Source organism: Oreochromis aureus, linkage group 15 (assembly GCF_013358895.1).
Source record: "Oreochromis aureus strain Israel breed Guangdong linkage group 15, ZZ_aureus, whole genome shotgun sequence".
NCBI classification, from domain to species: Eukaryota; Metazoa; Chordata; class Actinopteri; order Cichliformes; family Cichlidae; genus Oreochromis; species Oreochromis aureus.
The window spans coordinates 37529461-37556643 of record NC_052956.1 but is presented as its reverse complement, the minus strand read 5'-3'; the positions used below and the strand labels follow the sequence as shown (position 1 = coordinate 37556643).

At 40.6% G+C, this 27183-nt stretch overlaps 1 protein-coding gene across 1 annotated transcript; it reads left to right on the top strand.

Annotated features, from left to right (window-relative positions):
- Nucleotides 1-26794, top strand: LOC116334670 (ankyrin repeat domain-containing protein 13C). The gene is made up of 13 exons (XM_031758156.2): nucleotides 1-686; nucleotides 2354-2395; nucleotides 9146-9250; nucleotides 14017-14102; nucleotides 15893-15938; nucleotides 16854-16920; nucleotides 18142-18286; nucleotides 18737-18868; nucleotides 20035-20196; nucleotides 23574-23653; nucleotides 23841-23939; nucleotides 24126-24226; nucleotides 24344-26794. Exons 1-13 carry the CDS (start codon nucleotides 284-286, stop codon nucleotides 24472-24474), a joined length of 1599 nt encoding a protein of 532 aa, XP_031614016.1. The 5' UTR covers nucleotides 1-283; the 3' UTR covers nucleotides 24475-26794.
- Nucleotides 26795-27183: the final 389 nt, after the last annotated feature.

Below are 27183 nucleotides of genomic sequence, written 5' to 3'. Positions count from 1 at the left end.
AGATATCAGCCGAAGCGTTCGTACAACTGGAGCCGCTTATGTTGTACTGCAGCCGTCGACAGTTTGGGGCGGTAGGAGGAGAGTAGACTGTTTGTTTTCATAAGAAACCGGCACGAGGGGGGTGCTACTTGTTCGTCCTCGAGCAAACTGTGGTTTTTGCGTGTCCGTGGGAGAAGTAAGTGTTTTCATGTTGTGCAGTTTCCAGTGTTTGCGCGAAGACTTCCAACTGGCGAATCGCATCAGTTCGCCCGGAGGGTCATCGTCAGCGTCGACCGTTTAGAAAATGACCGGAGAGAAGATCCGCTCCCTGCGCAAGGACCACAGGCCGAGCAAAGACGAGGACTTACTGGAGCCGGACGAAGAGGCTGCGACCGGGACGTTTACAGCCTCCAGGACGAACAACAAGAGCAGAGCGAGTAAAATCTTCAGCAACCACAAGTTAATCAAGTCTTCATCCACACAACAACAACAACAGCAACAGCAACAGCAGCAGCAGAACCAACAGTCCCAGATTAATGCTAACACCAACACACTGTCAACATCCGATGTTATCGATGACAACAACAAAAACCCCATTATCCGAACTGGGCAGGACTTTCCGGTGCACGAATGTGTATTTAAAGGAGATGTCCGACGACTGTCTTCGCTCATACGGACGCAGAATATCGCCCAGAAAGACGTCCATGGTGAGTTTAACAACTGCTCATCTCAGCTGCTTTAAAAAGCCCACAATGAACTGCCAATTTCAAGGTCCAGTGGAGCTTAGTTTTAGCTAATAGGCCATCATTCTCCGGCAGCATTAGATGTAGGCGAGGTTTCTTCTTGCCAAGGCCCGGATAACTGATATCCAAATTGAGGACAGTTTAATGTCATACCCTGTAATTTCTTCAAATTCACTTCTTTCAAGCCTGCATAAGGAAAGGTCCCAGCGGCCTTTCAGTCCACATTTCAAATTTATCACGTATTCCTTGTGACATGAGTCATCTTTAAACACTGGATAATAAGTTGGTTCAGGGCCCTATGGCTGACGCATCAAGGCGTGTTGTGCGAAACTTTGGGATTCCCAGACTTGACTGCAACTCATCTGCAGGTCAAAGTCTGTTCAGATAACGCCACATTTTCCAAATCAACGCATTCTTAACTGACAGATCTACAGCGTCGGTTTGTTCCGGTTCCCATGTAAAGAAAAAAGGATGGGCTGTGCTTACTGTCAGCTCTGGAATGTGTTCTGTCTTCAAAACACTGACATGCTGTAATGAAACAACGTAGCAGACGGGGAGGGCATTTACTCTGGTGATGTTGAAGAATCTGAACTTGTTAAGCCTTTTTGCCTTCTCGGATGATGGTTACCTGGGCTCAGTATCTTGAATTCATGGCTTTATTCCCATAATATTTTAGCTTCTAGTGGATATAAGTTGAAGCTGGACCATCAAATCACTGAAGTCAGGCAGGCTTTGTTTGATATGTATATTAACACTATTACATTTCATCCATTCACTTTGCTGTTTTGTTATGATTTTTTTTCAGAAAACTTTTAAGGAAGACATTTCTTTTAGTTGCTTAAAGAAATACCTTTAAACAATTGTTTTCCACTTGCTTGTGGGAGGGAGGGAATAGTCCCAGTGAATCCAGACAATAATTTCGTAACACTGCATTGTTGACGAGTTAAAATGCAACTTGTTTACAGATTAAACTTCATTCATTTCAGCTGAATTTGGATTGGTGCTTTAAAAAAATATCAATGGTTTATTTGAAACTGTCTACATGGAAAGGTGCCACAAGCAGTGGCTGTAAGTGAACTCAGACCTCACATCCTCATATACACAGTACACAAATCTTTGCTGTTCCTCACAGCATCCCTTGTGATTTTTAGCTGAACCCCAGCTTTGGCACGCTTCCCCATATTTACCCCACGTTGTTTTTGGATGCTTGCCTACCTCTGTCTTCCTCTGTAAGAGAAAGCCGGAAGGAGTTGGTCCTGCAGTTTGGCCGGATAGTGGGTAGAGGCTTTTGCACACCTGCCACAAATATCATTTCTCTCTTGAATGCTTACCATGTACCACATGCATTGTGTCTGTTAGCGGGCCATGTCCCTGCCTCTGAAATGTAGCTTGCTTTGTGGTGCAGTTGGGTAGTAATCAGTGGTATTGCCATCATGGTAGGAGAAGGCACAGTAAGCACAGACTTACCATATCATTTGGAGTTTAGCAAAGGCTGCCTCCCAGATTAAACATCTAATTCACTCCAGCTGTGACAGCCCTAAAGGCAAAATGCTCTTCGAAGTCTCTCGCTCGTTTTTGTTATTCTTAAGTGCAGTACACAAATTCTGTTTTCTTTTTTTCCCCTTCTTCAGGAAACACACCGCTGCATCTTGCTGTCATGATGGGACATAAAGGTGAGTCGTGTTGAAACATTCACCTCCACATGCTTTATTTTGGTTTCTCTCCTTGTCTCTGTCTCCGTGGCTTTTTAAACATGCCTCTCTGTAGGCCCGTACATCTTTTGTTTGTGTGTGTCTCACTTTATTTCCCTCCCTTTGTGTGTGCATTTGCCAGGCTAAGCACCACCAGACATTTGTCACAGATCACCACATAGATCCCAGAAGGCAAGATGCTCATGCATGAATAAAGAGGTTGTGTTAATGTATTTTCGCCTGGTCAAAATCACAATGGAACAAGAGACCTTTCCTTCTTTATCTTTTAAGAGCGATTTTTCTTTTCTCCCCAACTTTATAGATTCACAAAGGATTATTAGATCATATTTAATCAGTGAGTACTGGATAATGATGATAGTGCAAGAATTAGGCCCCTCTCAGTAGTTAAAGTCTCATTCTGATTGATGTAACACTGCCGGCTCGAAATACTTTAACTTTGAAGCTGACACAGGAGGTAATTAGTTGAGATAAGCGATGTAATTTTCAGTGCCCATAATATTTGCTTAGTCTGTTATTTTTAGTTTTCTGCCAGTGTCTCTCGCACCAAAGAGGTTACTTTGGTTTTGTGATCGGTTCGAATTGGGTTGTGAAAAAGAGGTGAACGTGTTTCAGAGGCTACAACAATGTGTATTTTCTCAGAATGGTGAACATATAACACATTGCACATTAGTGTAGGGTGTCTTAGAATAACTGTGAGTTAAGAGTATATAATGAATATGTCATGATGCATCAAGGCAATGTAGGAATCTTACATGAGTTTGTTTTTAGAATGAATTGCTCTGGCTGGACTGAAAGCATCCACATAAAACATTAAAGCGCTGTCCCTTCGAGACTCAATGCCTGCATTTTAATATGACAAGGAAACATCAGAACATGCTTCTGAAAAATTAATTTAGCCTTTTTTGCAGTCAGCTCCTGATCAACAATTCAGGCATAGGGTTACCCGTGCTGCACATTGTCATTTGTGGTGTTTGTCACTGAAGCATTCGTTTCGATTGATTTCACATTCGCACAGCTCAATTTCTGTCAGTGTGATGGCTCTGCCACTACCTACTGGTAATTCAGATAGCAGAGTACCGAAGTGTTGTCGTGGACGGGACGCCATGGAATTGATTTTGCTAATGAGGGTGCCTGTCTCTTGCCTGAGCTGCTGCCTGGTCCTCTAGGGATGCTCAGGCCAGACGGGCTGAAGGCTACAGCATGAGATCACAGCCTGGGTGTGGCTGGCCTGTTGGGATGCAGAGGACAAGGCTCTCTTTGTTTCTGGCTTTTCTGCATATATGTCCGCCATTGTGGTAATGACAGTTGTGCATATCAGCAGTCTACTGTCTGCTCGTTTGCATGACCGGAACAGTTGCACAGGTGGAATATCTCACGTGAAAGACGAAGAAAATCCAAAGCAGAGCATAATGCAGTTCTGAAAGCTGACGTCATTGTCAGAGGAGTAAGACAGTTTGTCTGGATTCTGCTTCCTGTCATGTGCCTTGAAAGAAAACTCTTGTTTCTTTTTTTGTTTCGTTCTTTTGTTGTTTCATTTGTCCAATGGGTGTAATTGGAAGATAAAATGGTGAGATTCTAAAAATGGCTTTGAAAGATACAAGACACTTCCACTGAGCGTTTGACATTAGTGGGCCACCCTGGCTGGAAAATATACTCTAAAGTGGCACACACATGCACATTTCATGGAGTATTTTAAGATAGCCTATTTTTGATTAAAATAGTGCATTTGAGTCAAACAGGAAATTTTCTTTTCCTGTTTGACTCAAATAAACTATTGAAACTGTTGCTGAGTATGTAAATAATGGTTTTAAAAAAAAAAAAAAAAAAAAAAAAAAGAAAAAAAAGCCAGATCAACATTTAAAATGTACTCAGACTTAATCAGAACTGGAGGGTGAAGGTAGGGAGCTTTAACAGCAATCAGATCCTCTCGCCAAAAGCCCCATCTGTAGCCAGTGCACAGAGAGTAGCGTTAGATAAGTGCTTTACATCACCATCCTGCTCCCTCACTCATGAGTTGAATGCGACTTGAGCAGGATGTCTGTGCAGCTGATGCACGAGCAATCAGCCCAGCAGCCCACAGGGAGTTTTCCTTCATCGATGCTCACACAAGTGCATATTAGATTGAACAAGACAGCAAACGGTGGCTAATAACAAGCAGCTTAAATGTCATTGTATCCAGTCAACTAACTTTCTTTATATTTAAAACACTAAATATACACACAGCAGTACATTATAGTTGTTTTGTATAGAAGCTATGCCGCCCAAATTGGGATAAGTGATCCCAAATTTGTCGTGATTTGATCGTGGCTGTATAAAATTCAATATCATTTTATTTATATAGCGCCAAATTACAACAGCAGTCACCTCAAGATGGTAAGATGCTTATATTCTAAGGTAGAGACTGTAATACAGAGAAAACCCTTACAGTCAAACAACGTCTTTTGAGCAAGTACTTGGCGACAGTGGAAGGAGAAATGGGAAGAACCCTCCAGCAGAACCAGTAGGTTGGGAGTGATGAGAGGAAGACAGGACAAAAACAGATTGTGGAGGAGATCCAGAGATTAACAATAACTAATGATGAAATGCAAAGTGGTGTGTGTAAGCTCATAGTGAGTGAAGAAGAAACAGCCATCATGGGAAGCCCACAGCCCCTTAGGCCTATTGCAGCATAACTCAGGGAGGATTCAGGGTCACCTGATCCAGTCCTAACTCTATGCTTTATCAAAAAGGAAAGTTTTAAGCCTAATCTTAAAAGTAGAGAGAGTTTCTGTGTCTTTAATCCAAACTGGGAGATGCTTCCATAGGGGAGGCTGTAGCTTAGGGGAGAGAGCAGGTCACCTGCTAATCGGAAGGTTGGTGGTTTGATCCTTGGCTGCTCCAGTCTGCATACCAAATATCCTTCGGCAAGATACTAGCTCCATATTGCACTCCGATGCATTAATCGGAGTATGAATATGTGTGAATGTTAGATAGAAAGCACTTACATAGAAAAAGCATAGGGAAAAAAGTGCTTGTATGAATGGGTGAATGAATTAAGTTGTATAAAGTGCTTTGAGTGCTCAGAGTTTACCATTTACCATTTGAGAGGGGCCTGAAAGCTAAATGCTCTGCTTTTAAATATCCTAGGAACCACCAACCAAGTAAACCAGCAGTCTTTGAGCAAAGTGCATGATTGGGTGGGTATGGTGCTGTGAAGATTTTAAGATAGGATAGGGCCTGATTATTCAAGACCTTGTATCTAGTTAGAAGGATTTTAAATTTGATTCTGGATTTAAGAGGGAGCCTATGAAGAGAAGCTGTATGGGTCAAATATCCTTTCTATTTCTATTTCTATTTCTATTTCTACTGCAGCATTTTGGATCAACTGCAGGTTTTTCAGAGAGTTTTTCAGGACACTGATAAAAATGAATTCAGAAGTGAACATTCTTGAATGATGGACAGAAAACAAAGGATAATTTGATTTATTTGAGTAATTTGGTTAAACAACTTCTGATAACTAAATACTAATCAAAACGTTATTGTATGAAAATTTAATTTGTTAGGAATCTTGTGGAAAAATATGATGCTCAGGTCACAGAATTATCAGGTAAGATACTTTTGGAGAGAGCCAAAGGAATAGGAGATTTATAAAAAGAGGTGTGTGTGTGTGTGTGTGTGTGTGTGTGTGTGTCCTTGACTCTGTAGTGACCAGTGAAAGATAAAACAGTATTTGTTTGTCTCCACATGAGCACCATGTCCATGGTAAAGTGTAAATTGACTAAAAAGGTCCTGCATGTTACTTTGTTACGATAAGAAAACAGAACTCTTGGCTGTTCCAAGAGTTTGGCATTGTTACTTATTCCTGAGAGAAATGCAAGTCTTTGATATCTCTGAAAGTGCCTCTGTGGATGTAACCGCCATGTTGCTGTGTGTATCTTTCTCAGAAAATGTTTGAAGGTTGATTATGAAACTGTCCTTGGAACCAAATGGTGCCCTGCCACAAACAGGTCTATGTACCTTCATCTTGACCTGCTTTTAAACAGATCCTCATTTGCTGCTGTTTGAAGCCATTTCAACTACAGCCATGGCTCAATATCATAGCTCAGTCTTTACTTAACTGTTGGTAACAACTTGAATCTGTCACCAATGCTATTATTTCACCAATAAGAGCAAACAGGAGACAAATGCTTGAACCTGGAATTAGAAATGTTTGCCTGGATGTTCAAGTTTAAACAAACACTTTAGTCAGTGGAATAGCCACATGTCTTTGTTGTTACTGTTGTATCCCATCACATTTGATACAAAAAGCCTTCATTATCTCAACATGATTTACCTACAATCATGCTGTGATGTCCCGTTTACCTCACAGGTAATGGAAATGTATTAGAGTTGATCCTCAAATAGCAACTGTTTGTAATTTTTATTCTAAAATTCGGGGTGATTAACTTAGTTCCTGCATTTAATTCACATCATAGACAGTTGATATAGAACTAAAGTGTTGTGTGCCTTTAAAACAAAAGGTTATCCATGATGCCACACTATACACTGCTTATTGCATCTGACGCACAAAACTCAGACCAGGAGCTTGAAGGTGTGCAGCTCAGGACACACGGCCTGGCTGTTCTCTTCGTGGTTATATAATGCATATCTGCTAAATGTTGTCGTTATCATTACACAATCGTTGGATTTAGCAGAGGGATATATAGGTCAAAGGCTTGAGGGAATGCAAAGCTTACATCAGAAAGCAGGCGCTTGTCCATTTGTTTGCCTGTGTTGCCTCCATATCAACTTCTGTTATCAGCGACTGAGTCCCGGAGCTGAGTGACAGTTTGAACTAATGCGTAAAGACTGGGGTTTGCTGTGATGTTGGCTGTTGTTGCATTATTCATTCACTTTTCAGCTGTCTTCCTGTTGCCAATGCAGCTATTTTATTTAATTCAAGCATGCGATATGAACGGTATTAGTCAATCTTTTTGAAGTGGTCAGCTTTCGGACAGCACTCGGCATCAAGCAGAAATTTACCAAGAAAATCCATTAAAGCTAGTAATGAGCCAAGTCTTTGAAACTCTGCATCACTGGTGTGACCATAATGACTTCCCAGCGCCGCGTCTGTGTTCATCTCGATTTTCTTTGCCAAGCTTCCATCTTGATGTCTGCTGTACTAGACACAACTGGTGTTGCCGTTAACTGCTTATAAGGAGAATGTAGCCTAACTGCTTAGGTTGCTGTCACATCGTGCCCTTTTTATTTCTGTAACTACACTCCTGGGAGAGGCGTGCTTCTCTTTGTTGTGTGGTTAATGTGTCTAATATGAAGAGTTTCAGATTGTATTCCCCTCCGCCATTTAGACTGTGTGATACCCTGGCCTCTTTCTCATTAATGAAACATGGGGAGTATGTATATGATGGATGTGATATTGTGATGTATTTGGTAGCTGTTATTATCTATGCAGAAAAACAAGTCAGGAGGATTTGAATGAGTTCACGTGATACAGCCATGACTAAAAAGACCGGTCGACCAACTATAACTTCCAGCTCCAACCAGCAAAGGCCCCACGTATGCACTCAGCAGTGGACCATTAGCACTTAGCTCCTGCTTAGCATTTGTAGGACTGTGACTTTTTCGGACCAGTGCTGGGACAGAGCTGTACAGATGCCAACATTATAATGAGTGATGTCACAACAAAACTGACAGCTGAGCCGGAACAACAGGCTTCAGTTTTGGCTGGCTGTAGTTTGTTGACACGCTGCCCAGAGAGCGGAGGGATTTTGTGCTGCACTTACTGCTGATCTCACCATAGAAAAGAGACGAAGCTCGTTGGCTGTTTTCCAGGTGTTAGAATTCAAGCACAGCTCGGAGGGTGACGACACCGTACCAAGGGATGTCTTTTCCTGTTGCTCAAAATTTAGTTTCTAAGAATCCTTCGTTAATTTAAAGCAATGCAGGATAAAAAAAAAAAAAAATTAAAAAAAGGAAGAAAAAAGAGGGAAAGATTCCAAGTCTTGCATAATTGTAGGTCCCATATGGCTTGTTGGTTAAAGTGTAAGCTCTCATCTCAGTTCTATACACAAACTAGCCCTCTGGACACCCTGGATACATCGTGAGAGATGTGTTCTATGTAACAGATGACACCTGTACTGCAGAGTAGCCAGTTTAAGGTAAACCCATCCGATAAAACATGCAGAACAGGAGAAGTAAAGCTGTTTAACTTTGCATCTCATTTTTGTTCAGTTCCTCTGTGGTTTGAAAATCGAACACATAATTAGAGAGCTGGATGCAGGGTTTTTCTCCTGTGTATTAACCAGTCACCATAAAAATATCAATGTAGTTTTTTTTTTTTAGTTTTTATGGTTTTGTTTTCAGCATATATTGTATTATGTGTTTGCTTCATAGTAATAGGATGTCAAATGAAGATGCATAAAAAAAAAAAAAACATACCCCAAAGCACCTTTTACTTCTGTGTATTTTTATCATTAGTTACTGGAACATTAATTTCCTAATATCTATGACTATGAAATTTGGGTGCTGTCACATTTTGAGATTATTTCTGGTCAGGAAATCATCCTTCAGCTCGTTGTCAATTCAAGATGCCAGCCTGAAAACTATTGGGTCTTTGCTGCGGTAGCGCTCACGAGTCATGTTTGTTAGGCACATACCGTATGGCTTTTTGGGTTTTCAGTTTGTCCTTCTGTTTGTCTTTTGGTGTTTAGTGATTAACTGTCCTCCTTGCAGAGTGTGCCCATCTGCTGCTGGCCCACAATGCACCAGTGAAGGTGAAGAACGCTCAGGGATGGAGCCCTCTCGCCGAGGCCATTAGCTACGGAGACCGACAGATGAGTAAGTATCTCTGACTCGCTGAGTAGCTGGCATTGCTCGATAAAACACTCACGCAGAGGTTTGAAACTGATGTTGGTCAGTGAACTCGTTTAACGAAGGATCAGGCTTGCACCAGTGGGAGAGGGCGAGAGAGAGAAGTTTTCATCAACAGATACAAATCAACAAACGGCACTGCACATTCTTCCACGCGGCCGCCTCGCAGTGAGGCCACCACACCGGCCTGGCTCTTTTGTCCCTCAGAGAGGGGGGCATTCCTCAGGGCCCTCTGGCTTTTGTATTCCAGTGAAAAGCAATTCATTAGATATTTCCCTCAATCCTGATAGGCTGATTATGCTCAAGCCCATATCATACGTGTTTTCCTCCCACGTTTCATAATGGCCCAAAAGTTTGTTTTGAAACGGTAAGAATGTTTTGTATTATTTCGCTGTCACGAGTACCCGTGGCACTGTACAAAACGTCACGTTAGATTTTTGTAATGACTGGGGGAGAATGGATTGAATGAGAGCTGTTACAGTTTTGCTAGTAGTGTTCTGCTAGTGAGAATTTCAGCTGCAATCTATTTAGAGCTTTTGATGCCAGAAACAGGAAGGCTTGAGGTTTGTTCAGTGTGGTGGGGTCTGTAGCTGTGGTGAATGTATTAAAACTATTTTACAACCCTTCACTACTGCTACAGAACTACCAGGTTAGGCCCTACTTTATTCTCAGCTATTGGAACATCTCAAGTAGAGCATTCGGATTTTACATATAAGTTAATAAGTTCCAGTTAAAAAATGACTTAGTACATGTTGATACATGAATGAAAGAGCTTGATCTTTCATTCATGTATCCACACAGCCACTTCGCACCAATGTTACGTCATAAACGGAGGCAGCTTTAAGTTCCTCCATCGACTGCTTCCTCTAATGAACTGACTCCAAGTATGTGTGTTGACTGAAGCCTCTAATGAACTCTAATGACATTTCATCTTACAGCTGACAGGTTTCTTGTGCAGGTGACCATGCAGGTACATGTTGCAGTAAGGTTTTCAAGAAGGGTGTAGCTCTCTATTCTCTACTCCTTTTTTCATTCATTTTCCCTGTACACGTGCAGCGAGGCTTTAGCCCAAATCTCTATAGAACGGCACTCAGGGAAACACAAAACTCGGCAGGATTTTAAACTCCTGGGTCAGGTCAGCGTGCTGATCACCTGAATCAACTGACAGGCGTGGAGAGCGGAGAGAGACTTCAGCTTCTTTCACACTGAATCAAAATAATGTAGCCACTGAGGACTGTTTAACTCTGCCTGCCTGAGGTCTTTTAATGCTAATCCAAAAGTGCAGGGCATTGGCCACTGCTGTGACAGCTACAAAAGGCTGACTCCACACACAATAAAAAAAATATATATTAAAAAATTCCCACTTGGAATGTGATATCTAAAACTTTACTTTGCTGTCATGATGATATAGTGGAGAAAGGTGCTGAAGGGAACTTCTATATTTTTTTTCTCTGTACAGTGCAATAAATGTTTTTCACAGGCTTAGCAAAGCTCTGTTCAGTGTGAGCTGACTCAGCGTTTGTCAGGACTTTGAGAAGGAAGTGGAGACCTGGGAACTTTTGTTTGTTTTGCAGTGAGGCAAACATCAAGGTCTGGATAGTGCTGAGAACAGGATAACATTTTGATCTTCTTTCTGAAATCTGGTTTTTAGTAGTTTTTCATAAGTTGTATGACATAAATTCTTTCTTTTCTAAGCAAACATTTGGTTGAATGTGATTAATTGTTATTTTTAGCTGATGAAGTGACAAATTACTGTTGACGTCTGTTGTGCGGTTGTTGCGACACAGTGCGTTTGTCACCCGGGTGTGTGGCTTTCTGTTTGAATGAGGAGACAAAATGTGGCTCAGAAATAGTTTTTGTCATGTGTTTGGTTCAGAAAGAGCTATTTCAGTCCTCGCTCGCCTTTCTGCCACACAGCTGTGTTGTCAGCTTCAGGGACTTGTTCAAAGAGAGTTTCAGTCATATTACTGTATGTTAGGCAGGGAGCTGCTTTTTCATGTGGGTGGCAGGCAGTAATGGTCTCACTAGCCTGAATAAACAACCAGACTTGGCAAGAAAAGTTTAAGTTGGAAAAGTTTGGCTTAAGAAGACCCTTTTCTCTTTCTGTGTCTTTTTAATAAGCTTGAGTTTAGGTTTTTCTCACATGGTTTCTTCCTGTATTCACAAATTACAGAGCTATTAGGAGTAATTTATAAATAACCATGATTAAGGCATTAGAATAGATTAGAATTAGAATAAGTCATGATTCATCAAGTCACGGATCACTTCATTATAGAGAGAGTGCCAACGATCAGCAGTATTCATACATACATGTACATAAAATTTCAAACTATAGAAATACATCACAGTGTCTTGTTTTTCTTTATACTAATTGCTTTTGGCTGAAATGATCCGTTACTATTATATCACCCTGAGGGCATAAGTTCAACATCAGAATAAAATCATCGATGACCGGGTTTCCCTTAAGACAGCACAGCTTATCTCATTAGATTTGTTCTCGACCAATTATTTATTTATTTATTTTTTTATTTATTTTTTTTAAGGCCACAGCAAAGCACAAGAATTCTTAAATTTCATTTTCTTATTTATTAATTAAAAGCTGTCATGGTTTGATTTTAGCTTGTAACTAGTGAATTCTTCTGCATTTATTTGCAAACAAAGGTTTGTTTCTAACCGTATTTATAGTAACAACCTCAATGACAAATTAATGTAGAACAAAATTATTGTGCATATAAAAATATGACCAATGATAAAGCACAACTGAGTTCTGTTTCAGCTTATAATTATTTGTTATGTCTAAAAATTACATTTTCCTGATATGATTCAGAGCTGTTTAAATGAAACTAAATTGAATCAAGCTCCCTACATGTGATATGTCATCTTCAGTTAACTCGGCCGTTTGAGTTAGCTCGCAAAATTCATCGACCTCAGCAAGTTTTTGCATCCATTTAATATTCTGGCCTGTGTCATTTTGAACTTTCCCCACATTCTTGGAGACCTGCCAGCAGCAGCCCTCCACGTGCTTGTTAAATAGATGCCCTTTGTGGTAATGTAAAAGCAAATTTTTGTCTTGACTCTGTCTCTTTTTATTAGCATGGAGGTGAAACTGCTGAGATCACTCGACTAATTAGTGCCAGCAAAGTGCCCCGATCAGTATCTCAGTGAATTAGTGCCAGCGTGGAGAGTCAGTTGGGTTTAGTGTTGAAACTGCCCGCATCGGTTTCTCAGTCTGTGTTGGCTGGGTGGTCTGTGGCCAGATGGTGAGATTTTACTCCCTTCCTTGTCCTGCTGCGAGGCAGTGAGGATCAGGAGGAGCCCCATCCAGAGCTTGTCTACCCTCATTAGGCAGCCAGGCCACAAAGACACCCTCATCCTGTAGTTGTGTCTGTGCCGGCTGGCGCATGTGCGTGCCTGTGCTCTCATTTGGCCTAGTTTTACCGTTGAGCCCTCTGCCCCTCTGTGCTGCTGCATGGGGAGCACCAGTTAGACAATATGAACAACATGTTTGTGTATGTTGACTCGCCACGTGGACATGGAGGAGAGCACAGGAGATGGTCAGGCTAATGACTATGCCATATGGGCACTGCTGCTTTTAGTCCTATTAAAATGTAGGACGGGCGGGTTCTCAGTGGCCAAACAAATTTTTTTTTCCTTTTTTTTTTATAACTGCTTCCATGACTTAATCACTGGAATAGTTGTGTTGTCATTTATTCCCTTCCTGGCTTCATCAAAAGCACCACAGTTATGTCAGTGAGCAACTGATGCTCCCACTCCCTAATAAGCATCACATAACATTTAAATAATTGTTGTAAATTTGCGTTTGCGTTTTCCTTTGCAAAAGTCTCCTGCAGCCAGTGCTGCAGAATGCTTGTTAATGTGACCCATCATGGCTAAAAGCCCCCTGTGAGCGTTCCTCTCCCCTAGTTCGTTAAGGAGGTTAAAGAAGTAGCTCATTAACAGGCATCTCTGTATCTGCCATTGCTGCTCCCTTTGAACTCCCTGGAACGGTTTGATCCCTGCAGGCTATGCACCAGGGTTGGTTGGATGATGCTGGGAGTGCCCCATTTGGCTCCAGGAAGCTGGTAAATCTCAGTAAAAATTGCTGTAGCCTGTAGCACTTTTTTCATTGTTGACATGATTCACTTAGAGAAACCGTTAAGCACACAGTATTTCCTGTACGTTAAAAACGGCTTGCCCTAAACTTTAACCTTACTAATAATGTAGGCCTGCCCTTTGCTGTGCAGCATACAAACAGATGTTATGACATTTTAGCCTGACTTTAGCTTTGGGGGATGAAAGAAGCACAGTATCTGTCTGTCCCTTCACCACCTGTATGTTAAAATAAAACTGATGATGTTCTCCAAGGCGCTCAGATTGTGGGAAATCTTGAAAGATGCCCATATGGAAGTGAAGCCCAGCACCCTTAATTTTAGAAATGTTCCAAGTAATCGTGATTAAGGACAGCCGGTCTTTCAGGGCGTGTGGAGAAAATGGTCAAAGTTGCCAAAACATGGTTGTGAAACTTTTTTTTTTAAACATGGTTGATTAACTCACAGTAGAATATTTATTAAGTTTAGCAGTGGGATCAGATCCAGTAAAACAGAAGGTTATAAAAAATATTCATGGAAAAAAATTATGTGCCATCCACTTTAATATGTTTTTGTGTTGAAAAAGCTGGTGTATGACTTTTTTCTCTTCTGTTTTTCTTCTCATCTTTCTGTGCGCACTCTCAGTCACAGCGCTGCTGAGGAAGCTGAAGCAACAGTCCAGAGAGAGCGTGGAGGACAAGAGGCCCAAACTGCTGAAAGCCCTCAAAGAGGTAACGTAGTCCTAAAGTCCTGCTAGAAGCCAGTTGTGCATCTCTGCACCCAGCTTTGAAATGCTTGAAGGCAGGTTCTTTTTGTTTGTTTGTTTTTTGGCCGCTACTTTGAAGCCTCTGCCCTAGACGAACTGAGTTAGAGCCGTAACTTTATTTTAAATGCTCAATGGGATATTAAAAAAAAATACATTTACTCAAATTAAGTTTTAAAAAGTCTTTTTACCTTCAAGTTATACTTCTACAGCTTCATTAATGGCTAATTCCAGAGTGCTGACACCATCGATGACTCTCACCAGAGCACTAATGTCATGCTAATTAATTCAGTAAACCAATAAAACCAGCCTCTTTTTATTGTAACAAGTAGATATGCCTGCCACCACACAGCTGAAATTGCAGCGAGTCTCTGCTTTGCATTTGTGTCAGTTAAACCACAGGTTTTTTCGAGTACCATTTCTCTCTTTTATAATGTCTCTGATAGTCCTTGCTGCTCCTGACCCTTTCATGGGGTATCTTGTTTTATGGTCATCAGATCTTTTTACCTCTCAGTGTGCTCTCATTCAATTCAGTCCTGTTTTTCTTTTCTCCTTTCACTGGGATCTATTCTGTAAGCACAGCCTTTGCAGACCTCATTCAAGTTTGTCATTCACAAATTACTGTCATTACAATGCAGAGTCAGGAAGGACGCATACACGCAAATTATCAAATGGTGAGAGTGGAAGATCTTGACGCTCTTGTGACCGCGTGGTATGACATCATATGTACAAACTGTAAACATGTAACTATTCACAGACATGTTGATCAGGGTGAAATGATCCCTTTAGCTTTGTTGGTCTCTTGTGCCTTTTTATATCACTTTTAAATACATGCTGTAAATGTTTAGACAGAGACAGACTGGCATACATGTTTATCAGAGTGAGAACCTTTTTCAACATTGTTGTGGTGTTATTGCTAAACATGAAGTTATGTAGCCAAACTGTAGGCGTTAATCATTTAGAGATTTTGGCCTCGAGGTCAGCTGTGCAGTAAAGCCGAGGAAATCAAGAACAGGACACGAGCAAATAAAACTCTGCGTTTTATCGTGTTTAAAGAGGTTATGCCACTTCACCTGACCTTCCTCCCTCACTGTAAAAGTGTTAAAGTCTCGAGTACTTGACAGGCCTCGAAGCCTGTATTTTCCCTGAAATGATGAGACCGGCGATTTCCCTGTGTCATCATCTCTCTGAGATTATAAAGCTCTGGGAAGCGATGATCCTCGGCCAGCCTGACATCATTACTGACGTGTGGATTGAGACCACCGGTTGTGGCGGTGATCCAAGCCTTACAGGATAATTAGACTGTACTGAGGTGGGATTTGCTATGTAAAGAAGCAGAGGCTCAGTTATACTCAGGTTCATGTAAAGTGAAACACTGGCTTGCTACTCCTAAAATCTCATGAAAAGTTTAAATAAAACCAAGTAAGGTGTCCAAGTCTGTGGTTTTATTTATTTTTCTGTTGCATAGAGCTCGCTATGTCACTATTGAAAGCCTCAGTGTTACAGTGGGTGAATTGTTCTGTCATTATCAAGACCATCGTCCTTGTGGTGTAACTCAGTAGGAGTATTTTTAATAATTTATTTATTTTCAATCTGGTGGCTGTGAGGCACAGAGAGGGTAGGGAAGTCGGAGAGTGTTGAGAGACAGACTCTGACATTGTGGGTTTTTGGCCTTTTCATCAGATCTGTGGAAAAATAATCAGCAGTAGAAACACGTAGCCTTACTCCTTATTGATTTTTCTTTATCTGTGTTCACAGCTTGGAGACTTTTACTTGGAGCTTCACTGGGACTTCCAAAGTTGGGGTGAGTCAAGTTTCTCTGTCTGCTGTCCTTTGACAGTTTCTCAGGATTTACCCACTGTGGAAATGAACCACGTGTCATCGTTCTGAAAAACTAACACTAAGGAGTCTGAGGGAAAAGAACAGTTTTAGTCAGTGTTCACGTGGTTACTGATGGATTACCGCGTATCATGAGGGACTTTAAGTGACGTCAAGCTGAAAATGACAGTGCCTGTTTGGATTGAGCCAATACGCCATTCTTTAAAATGCATGTCTCACCTTTAATGATCTAATAGCAAAGATTCATCAGGTAAAACATCATAAGACCGGACCTCACAGATGGAGCACAGTGTGTGGCGATAGAGCTCAAGCATCAGCATTCGCTTAGCTTGCAGACCAAACCCAGGACTGTAGGCCTGGGCTGATTTCTGTGTACTCAGTGTATCTTTGTGAATTATTGACAAGGTGAATAGCGTTATGTAATACACACATGATGGTAACAAAATGTAAAATAGTTGCATAAGGATATATCTTTGCCAGTGGAGATGGTGTAATAGTGAAAGTTAATGTGAAAATTATATTTTTAAGGTTTGTGTTCTCAGAGAACAACACAGACTTGTGTCACATGTACATCTTGCTTATGTGCTTAATATCTGTCTTTATTTTCTGTTTTTTGTTTTGTTTTGTTTTGTTTTTAATGCACAACTATTCTTCTGTACTTTGGAGCAGCAAGTTGAGTATCATGCCTTCAGTTACTTAATACGATAGGGACTGTGAGTTATTAAATATTTAGCTGTTGAACTACTTCTGGTATGTGGCACTCTAGTTTCCAGGTTTATATGCCACCAAAACTTTGAAATCTGTAGTTTTTTTTTCTCTCAAATGTGCTTTCTAAATTTAGACATTTTACACATCCTTACTGTATCTTTTCATGTTGCAGTGCCTTTGCTCTCCAGAATCCTGCCTTCAGATGCCTGCAAGATCTACAAACAAGGCATCAACATCAGGCAAGGCCTGTCAACAAATGTTCATTTAAATAACATTCTGACATTTCAAAACTAAGACTCACTTCTAAAGCTGCCTGTTAAAGTAAACCAGAAGATGCAAGCCCTGCCATATTAAACATTTCCCAGAGAAAGCCTGCTATTCGTGCACTTTGTTGTTTTTAAGGCTTACTGATTTATTTGTAACTGCTGCTGTACACAGCATCCTCTCGTCTTTCTTTTCTCTACTTCCAGTTTCTCTGTTTGTTAACTAGAGTGTGAAATCGGCGCCTGCAGTATGAGCAGTACGAGGAAGCCGAACAGCAGTCCCTCTGTGCGCACAACTCGTCCTTCTGTGTTTCACTTTAAATCACAGTCTCATAGATGAAGCTACTGTACAGTCTACTGTGCTGAGTAGCTCGCCTACAAAGAGCATCAGCAGAAATTCATCACACCCTGACACATGCTGACACAGTCTCAACAGTGAATCTACAGTAGGAGTATATGCCACTGTGCTCCAGCGCCTTTCAGGCAAAAATCTGACGCTATGCAGGCTTGAGGGCTGGCTTCCACATTTGCAGCATATGCACATAGATTTTCATACATATATGACAAATCATGCCACCCCTTTATCACGCACGTAAACCGATGCTCTACATTTGGGTTTATATCAACACAATCTATTTGAGGATTGAAAGTGCGTGCGTGCGTGTCTTCACTCTTCCTTATGAGGTAACCTTGATGTGGAGCTTGTCATTATTCTGTGAAACTGCTCCTGGCTGTCTAATTTGGTATTCAAAATGCCCTCTTATTATGCCGAAGTTGTAGGGAGAAAAAGGGAGAGCGAGAGACGGAGCGGGTGAAAGGAAAAAAAAAAACTGTCACAGCAAGTTCATTTACATACCAGCTCGGCGGTGTGTCAGGCCTATCGTACCTACCCGTAGCACCTACCGCTTTGTGCGTAGTCTTCACAAGCAGATCACTTATTCTCTTTGCCGTCACGCTTTATTTCAGGACTACCCACTCTGACAACACAAAGACAATTTTGAAAAGTGCTGTTGGACTCCCGTGGCAGTGATTACCATACACATTGTCTCCGACCTTTCAAAAGTGTAGCATCGAGCACAGTTTTGTCTTCGCTCACAGTTTTGACACTGTTGTGCTGCTGGCCTGAAAAGTTAACTCGAGCTCACAATAATCCTGATTTTTGTCTCCTCTATGTATGTTCACGATGTGTTTATGCAGATTGGATACAACCCTGATAGACTTCACTGACATGAAATGCCAGCGGGGTGACCTCAGTTTCATCTTTAACGGCAATGCTATTCCCTCCGAGTCTTTTGTTGTGCTGGATAATGAACAGAAAGTCTACCAGCGGATACACCACGAGGTGTGTGAAACCCTTGAATTTGTGATGTCTGTTAAGAACAAAGCAGCGTATTTAAAGTTTTGTCAGTGACTTGAAAAATGCAAGGTTTGTGATTCTACAGTGAAGACAACTAAATCTAAGGTAGTCTTTCACCTGCTAAGCATTAATGTGTTTAAGTAAACTATATAACAGTGTCCCTGCATATTTTGGTGTTTCTTATGTTTAGCTGGAATATTTGACCTGATGACAGCACTAGACAAAAGGTCAGGGCATCTAAATGTTAACAGAAGTAACCCTCTGGGGAAACTACAACAGTTCAACATTTTGTGCAATCTGCAGAGAGAGTTGGAGGAACCAACCGACCTCATTGTTTCCAGCACTAGGACGTGGCTGTTCAGTGTTCACTATGCATGATGCATAATAATGAGCTATATATATTTATTTATTTATTTATTTATTGTACATTTTAAGGAGTCAGAGATGGAAACGGAAGAAGAAGTGGATATTCTGATGAGCAGCGACGTGTACTCCGCCACACTGTCCACCAAGTCCATCACGTTCTCTAGGGCGCAGACTGGTTGGCTTTTCAGGGAAGACAAGACGGTAGGTGTCATTTGTCAGCTTTTAGAAACTCTGCTCTGGTTGAGAGGGTACCTGACTGTGGACCTTCAGGGATTTTTAAATGTTTAAGACATAACAACTATAGTCAGTTTTTGAACCCAATTCTTGTACTTTATAACTGAGTTGGCTGGGATGAATGGGAAAGTTGATGAAATTAAACTTATGGTTTGTTTCACAGATGTATCAGTGTGTAACGTGACATTGACATTGCAACATCTGATTTTTAGGTTGGTTTTGTTTTTTGTTTTTTTTGGCTGTTTTCTTCAAAAGAAAACATGAAAAGAACATCAGCAGCCTTTAAAAGAACTGGATCTGAAGCCTGATCGATATGAGATTTTAAGACCGATACCATATATTTGATGATGATCAGATATATGGACTGATACAAAACCGTTTTGTTTTTTTGCTTTCAGACACATGAACCCTAAACAGATTTTGCTAACATTTGTTAATTGTGTGTATTTATGAGTCCTTACTAAAATAATAAGACGATGCAGTTTAAAGATGGTCTTGTTTTGCTGACGGGGAAATTTGAGCAGTGTTTGGCGGAAAACTATTCAGTGTTAATTCATAACAAAGGTGTTTTTCTTCTTTAGCTTCATCATTTTTATTTATTGGCAATTCCAGTGCCAACATATCAGAAATGTGTGATATTGGCTTCTACTGATTTATTGGCAGGGTGGATATTGTGGCTGGTTACATTTAATCAGGTTCTTGATGATGTGCTAGAAATACATCAAATAGAGGAAAACGGTTATATCAGATATTAGCGATATGCTGTAAATATGTAGCAGAGCTTCTCAGTGTTTACATACCATCTTCATATTGAGGCCTTTCTCTGTTTTATTATAACTTTTATGTGATATAGTCCCCCCTCTCAGCTAGTCATGTTTCCTGTTGTAACCCCCACACCAGGAAGGAAAGGCGGTAAATAAATCAGGGAGGCAGTGATGACCCCAGGAAGGGAGCTCAGGTGACAGGATTGGGGTTAAAAACAACACAGACAGATCTGGCCGTGTGGAGTTAGTGACTGAAATAAGACAGTATTGCTTTTTGCCCTCTTAATCCTTTGTCCTTTTGACTTCTGTTTGAAAGGGAAATTGGTCAGTCTGTGGCAGGGGGGGACTTATCTGTTTATTAATCTCCAGGAGCGCGTGGGAAACTTTCTGGCCGATTTCTACTCTGTGAACGGCCTGGTGCTCGAGTCCAGGAAGAGGAGAGAGCATCTGAGCGAGGAGGACATCTTGAGGAACAAAGCCATCATGGAGAGTCTGAGCAAAGGAGGGAACCTCATAGAGCAGAACTTTGAGGTGAGTCATGCATCACTGACATGAATAATTTCAGCAGAATGATGTTTTTAAACAGAAGAAAGGCTATAAAGCTGAAGGACCTGTGCTCAAAGCTTCACGTCTTCTATGAACGTGTAAAAAGCAGTACATGTGGTTTACAACTTAGAATCCTTTCAGTTAAACTTTACCGAGTCCCGCAGTGCCCCATGACATCTCACAGACAGTAGTTCTGTACATTTAAGGATTTCTAATCACTTTAATCATTTTTATTATACTTTTTCACTTGATTTGTATTTTTAGGATTGGGATTTATGTGTCTTTGTTTGATAACTTCACAAACCAAAAAACAAAAACAAAAACCATCTTCCTGTGGCTATGCCTATTTTATGTGCAGCTGAAGTCCTGTTTTGAAGCTTTAACTTTAGCATTATAGCATCACCTTGTCGATTCTTTAGAGCTAAACTTCAGCATATTTAGACGTGAGGTTGGATTGATAAGTTATGAGCTATGACCAAAAAGCTGGTTAGCTATCTGCATCCATAAATTGTGACTGTATTATCAGACACAGAGTTATGGAGCGCTATGCAACATTTCAGTTCAATTTTATTTATATTGCAGCAGTACACAATAACAGTCATCTAATGAACTAGTATCCTGCTAGAATCCAGCAGACTTCTAGGACAGACTGTAAAGTTAACCACACATCAAGCCAAAATACACAAACACTACAATCATAGTCAGGAGGTCCAGCTCAGTGACTTGAATTTGGAGACATGAAGTCTAGCAGACAGCTACCAGCTGCAGCTGCCTGTAGCGGCATCCAGGCATCCGTCAAAGTGGCCGTGCTCCCAATAATTCAAACTTTAGGTTCTAATAAGATTTAAATAGGTGAGTTAAGTACATTTTAACAAAGACCTCTCGCTTATGAAAAGTGATGTGGAGACCAAAGGTTTTTGGTAGTAAACTAAAGTTAGGTGCTTAACATCTGAATCTGTGAAGGGTGACTCGGTTTTGGGCCAGGAAATGCAGTTTTTATCACTGTGTTTGTCACCATACTTTTAACCATTTTTATGTCTACAGTGAGATACAGTGCTGAAGGTTTGATAGGCACTGCAATGTACTTAATTTACATTTCTCCTCTAGTTCATTTTCCTACAGGTTCTTATTCAGCAGTGAAGTTAAAGTAGTTAAATTTGTGTTACAGTTTATTCCTTTAACTTGGGTCGATTTGTTCTAGCATGAATCCTTGTCTTTGGGAAAGTTTTGGTAGTTTTCTCTGGGAGCAACAGAACAGTGTATCGAGTGCACCTGTACACCTCCAGCAAAAGTTCACATTTAGGTGACCAGTCGGAACACTTTGTCGATAAACGTTGTCTTTACTTATACCTGCAGCGTAACCACCAGTCCAATCCTGAAACTGTCCTGTCCCGCTGGAACATTGGGGTAGGACACGAGTCTCTCAGACAAAATAAACCTCACAGTACTCCTCACCCCCGTATCCATACAAAGATAAATCCTACAGAAACGGACCCCGTCGAGCCACTTTGTATGGTTTATTGAAAAATTCCTGACTGGATCCCCACTGATGTTCCTCTGATGGTTTTATTTGTTTGCAGACAGAATGAACAAATGCCCCCTGAGCCACTCTGCATGGATTGAAATTCTACCACTGCCCCCCAGTGGTGAAAGCTACTAAGCTGTTCACCGCTCACCCACCATCCCCTCACTATAGTATGTTCGAGAGGAAGCCCTGAACACTGAGCATAAAGACAACCACTCTGTGAACATAAAGCCTCTCGACGCACAATGGACGCTCACTGCTTTTTGTTTTGTTTTTGACCGTCCTGTGTTCTGTGTTGGGCTTCGTTTCATCAAAGTGTCCTCTGTTGTCTGTCAAACCTTTGTGCTGATGTGAATTGGTGCCTGCTCTTGTTTAAAGTGGGGGAAAACAGTTTGAAGGAATATCATTTTTTGTTTTAGTTTTGATGTGAAAGTAGTCTCGCCTCCACAATGTGGAAAATGACACATGGGAAGTGGATGAGATAAGCAGCTGCTGTGACGCAACTGTGTTTACTACAGCAGGAGAGAACAAGTCAGTCTGTGGACACAGGCAGAGCGCGGGAGGCTTTGGAACAGAGCTGGACACTATTGATCACACGGATGAAAGCTAAAACCCCCCCGGGTACGTGGAATGATGGGGGAGCAGGTCTGGCATACCAGCAGATCAGGGTCTCCACAGCCTGTCTGTACTCTGTCCTCGTCACAACAATGTGCCAGGCCTGGTACACAGTGTGAGAGAGCACATAATAAAGCTGCACACCTTATGTCAGCCATCTCTTCACACAGAGGTGTCTCGTCATCCAGAACCTGTTTTCAGATTCTTCTGCCCTAGTTGTCGTACTCAACCACAGCTTACAAAGAGAGATCGGCTGGTTTAGTAGTGATTTTAAAAAAAAAAAAAAAAAAATCTGAACTCTGGCAGGAGCAGGGAGCTAATTTTTAGGAACAGCAGACTGTCAAAGCACCTCATAGTTCAGAGTCAGCCAGAACAGATCGTCCAATCTTAATATGAACCGACACCGAAGAAGAACATTAAATCAAGAAGGCCAAGCGCCAAACGTTTCCAATTTTTATTTTATTTTTTTAATCTTTCTTTTGAAGAAAGTTCTCTTTGATCCTTCGTTGCTCGTGGGAAGATTAACTCACTTCAGCTGATAAAATGATCTGGTGAATGAATCTGATACGGCAGCATTACAGGATGAAGGCTTAACATTTGAAGGCTGTTTACTGTACAGCTCGGTTTATCAGTTAAGATCACTGGTTCACACAGTTGTTATCAACAATTAACAAAAACATAGGATCTAATTTTAAGGCCGGCACAACAGCATCAGCAACAACTCTTCTCCTCCTCCTCCTCCTCCTCCTCCTTCTCTGTGACCGTTCGTGACGCTCACCTGCTGAATTAACTAAAGATTTAAAATGTCATGACGTGAAACTGAATTAGGACTTTCTAGATTAAGTTTGGTTGATTCCTGCTTTTAGTCATTACTGATTTAGATTTAATATTATGCTAAAATTTAGCTTTTTATATAGAGTTACTTTGCTGGTGTTGGATGGCTGTTAATTATGTCACAATAAAAGTATACTGCTTAGTGATGCGTTGGGGCCCTCTAGTGGCATGTGCCATGTATGTCACTGCTCTGTGGGGAAAAATTAAAGGTGTATGGGTAAACACTAATGTTGATATAAAAGTAATGACAAAAAACATCTGTATGTCATAACTTAGATCAGTTTTAACATTTTTCTGTTAGTTTCACTTGCTGTTTTTAAGTGAGACCTTTCAGTATTTTACACTTTAGCCTAACCATGACCTTTTTATTCTTATTTCTGACTTTTAGCCAGCAAGAAGGCAATCTCTAACTCCCCCGTCACCCAACACTATATCCTGGGAAGAATACATCACGGCTGAAAATGGAAAGTAGGTGTCTGAAGTGTTTGGGAATAAATAACGTAGGAATTTTACGTGTGCCAAATGCAATATTCACATAGGTTGACATGTTTTAGTAACTGGAAAAACACTGGTAGATTTCCATGTCTGCATTAATGAGCTGTGAGCTCTTCCCGACTGAACTGCCTTCATCGTGGAATAAAATTTTCTGTCTCAGAGCTCCTCATCTAGGAAGAGAGCTGGTGTGCAAGGAGAGCAAGAAAAACTTCAAAGCCACAATAGCCATGAGTCAAGACTTCCCTCTGAGCATCGAATCGTAAGTCTTCATTTAAGCTGCCCTCCAGATGGTGATTAAAAAGCAGGCAGCATCATTTTCTAATGGTATTTTCCCGGGCTTGTTTAGTGGTGATAAAGGGGGAAATTATTCATTCGTTGAGACCTAAATGCTTTAGTAAAATAGACTTTGTTTTTGTTTGTTGATTTGGGTTCTCGTGTTCCTCAGGTTACTGAATGTTCTGGAAGTGATTGCACCCTTCAAGCACTTTAATAAACTCAGGGAGTTTGTTCAGATGAAGCTCCCCCCTGGCTTTCCCGTCAAGCTTGGTAAGCAGAGTTTTATATGGTGTTGCAAACAGTAGTCTGCTGATTGATGTTCATAACTTTTTTCATGTGATGTGTTCTTCATTTCATTCATATCATTGTGCTCTCGGCTCCCCGCAGACATCCCTGTGTTTCCTACGATCACGGCCACGGTGACGTTTCAGGAGTTTCGCTACGATGAGTTTGATGAATCCATTTTTAGCATTCCCAATGATTATAAAGAAGACCCTAGCCGCTTCCCCGACCTTTAACCTCACACACTGGACACTGAACCGCAAACAAGCAACGAGGCAACATTATGCTACAGAGGGTACTTTTTGAATTTAAAAAACATGAGGAATAAAAACTGTGTTTTGCGACTACCCCTCGCCCACCCCGACTCTGAATACAGACGGCGACCAGACGGCCTAACACACCTAAATTTAAATCCGAGGTAGCGGGTTGTTCGACATCTCCTCGTGTCGCAGGTTTGAACTTTACCTTTTAGATTTGATTCGATGCAGCGTCCAAGGCAGGAAGTGCAGGTAACTGTGAGAATCTCATCAGTGAAGGGGCATTGGAGTTAATATGAAAAACACAGCAGGTGAATTTTCTGTATATTGAGTACGAGTACGAAAAACAGCAGCTCAGCTGATGCTTTGTATTTAAGTATGTAAGTAATGTTCATAAAGGGACTTTTAAACTGATGTGTAGTTAAAGCACTGAGTGACTGTGAGACGCTGGAGAGGAATTCCACTTGAAATTGATTTTGAGATCAATTTTTCACTTTTCCTTCTTACTAAAAAAAAAACACTTGTGAAAAAACATCAGCCTTTTTTTATTTTATGATCTTACATTTATTAAATTACATATAATAATTTATATCCTAATCTGTGTTACAGGCCTGTGTAAGAACTCTATCAAAGAACACACTAGACTATTCCTATTTAATGATTAAGGATGAAATGTAAATGTCCAAAAGGGTCGAATTCTTACTAAAAAAGTGTTACTTAAAAAAATATGTACATCTACATTGGATTATAACGGCCATGTTAAGTAAACAAGAAAGTGAAGGGTCTGTTATTTTAATTTGGAAGTAAGTTTGAAATGCCAAGAAGAAGCTCGACATTTGACAACAATATTCTTGGGATGTGAGGTTAATTTAATTAGTTTTTTCTTAATGTGGCCTTTATAATCCTTTGAGAAGTTTGTTTTGTATAAGGCTGAGTGCTTTTTGTAGATCAAAATCCTTAAAAAAAAAAAATCAGTTTTCTGTAGAATTCCACTTTAACTGTGCACATTTTTAAAGTGTGTGTGTGTGTGTGTGTGTGTGTGTGTGTGTGTGTGTGTGTGTGTGTGTGTGTGTGTGTGTGTGTGTGTGCGCGATGATTTTTACTGGCACAGAGTTGGTGAATGTTTGAGGCACTATTTGGATCCACTACACCTACTCGCCTTCCAGCTGACTTCTTAGACTCTCATGTTGTGAAACTGAATCTTTAAACCTGCATTTGAAATATTAACTTTTAATGGCGGCAGTGGTAGCGATGCTGCAGATTTTAATGGTACTGCAAAGTCTCAGAGCGACAGGGCAGTGCAAGTTATGCTAACCCAGCCTTTTGTTTTTTACTTCATCATATTGTTTTGTTTTGTTTTTTTTGTTTGTTTGTTTTTTTGAACTGTGTAACCAACCGCACAGTCCTGGTAAAAGAGGAACTCTGGGGATTGTACAGTGAGTAGGTGTCTGGGAATCAGTAAGTACAGCATTCGTGCCCTTTTTTTTTTTTTTTTCTTCTTACACTTAACAAAAATCAGGCTTTTCCCCTGCACACTATATAAATACATGTTCAGCTATTGATTTGTCTTTTACTTTCTTTTTTTATTCCTACGTGTTTATGGGTTTCAGACATCCTCTGCAAAAAGAAGAGTTGTGTAATTTTTTTTATTTTTTATGTAGCAGTTTGAGACTGTTGGTTTGTAAATGGTGGGAGTTGCTTTTTTGTACATACTTATGTTGCTTTAACAAGAAAAAAAAGAATCTCTTGTTTTGTAAGATTTTTTTTCTTCCTACTCCCTGGAGATGTGTGGAACCAGTAACCTGTCAGCTGTGTGAAAAAGCTCAAAATCAGTCTGTAAAAAGTCAAAAGGTGGATGCTAAAGGAAGGAAGGGTTTAACTCTTAAGGAGTCTTCCTAGGTGCTGCTATGGTTCATGAGCTCTTAATGTTGATACAGACAGCTTTCTGTGGGATGTTGCTTTTGTACTGGTGGCTCAGAGTTGTTCAGCATCCTAATTATTGAAACACCGTGCTTATATATGCATATTTAGTATGATAACCAAATACAGTTTGACTTTTCACATTCCATTCTATAGTACAGGCAAGCGCAGTTAGTGGAAGTGTGCCTCTTTACTGACATAATGCTTTACATTTATTTGATGCTCCTTCCCGACTTCAGCTGCTTGGATTTGACATGTTTTCTGTAGGAAATGATTTATCCATGTCTAAATGTCGGTTGTACAGCAAAAACTGTTGTATAAGTCTGCGACACTATTTTCATATAAAATGTACTGAAATAAAAAGCCACATATCTAATAATGTTTGCACTCTTGTGTTTTCTGGTCTGGTCATATTAAAACATGGATGGCACGGATACGACACCTCATCTGGGTATCCTTTTGTTCCGAGCTCGTTCTGGGGCATCCTACACTTCTTTTTAAACTTTTGTGAGTTTAGAAGTCTTTATTTTGCACTTTACTTGACAGTGGGACCAAGACATGGCTGTCAAATAGTCAGTATTTCAGTTTTTGTTCAACTAAAATGGAGCTGCGATAGGCAGCTTGGTTTTTAGCTTGACTGGGCAGAAAAGAGAATCTGCAGCGGCCTTTCAGAATATTTTTGTTCACATGGTTTCTGAAACAAAGCAGAAAAAAAGAGGGGAAAGAAAAAGTTGACATATAAAGTAAAACATGACGACCTGTCCTGTA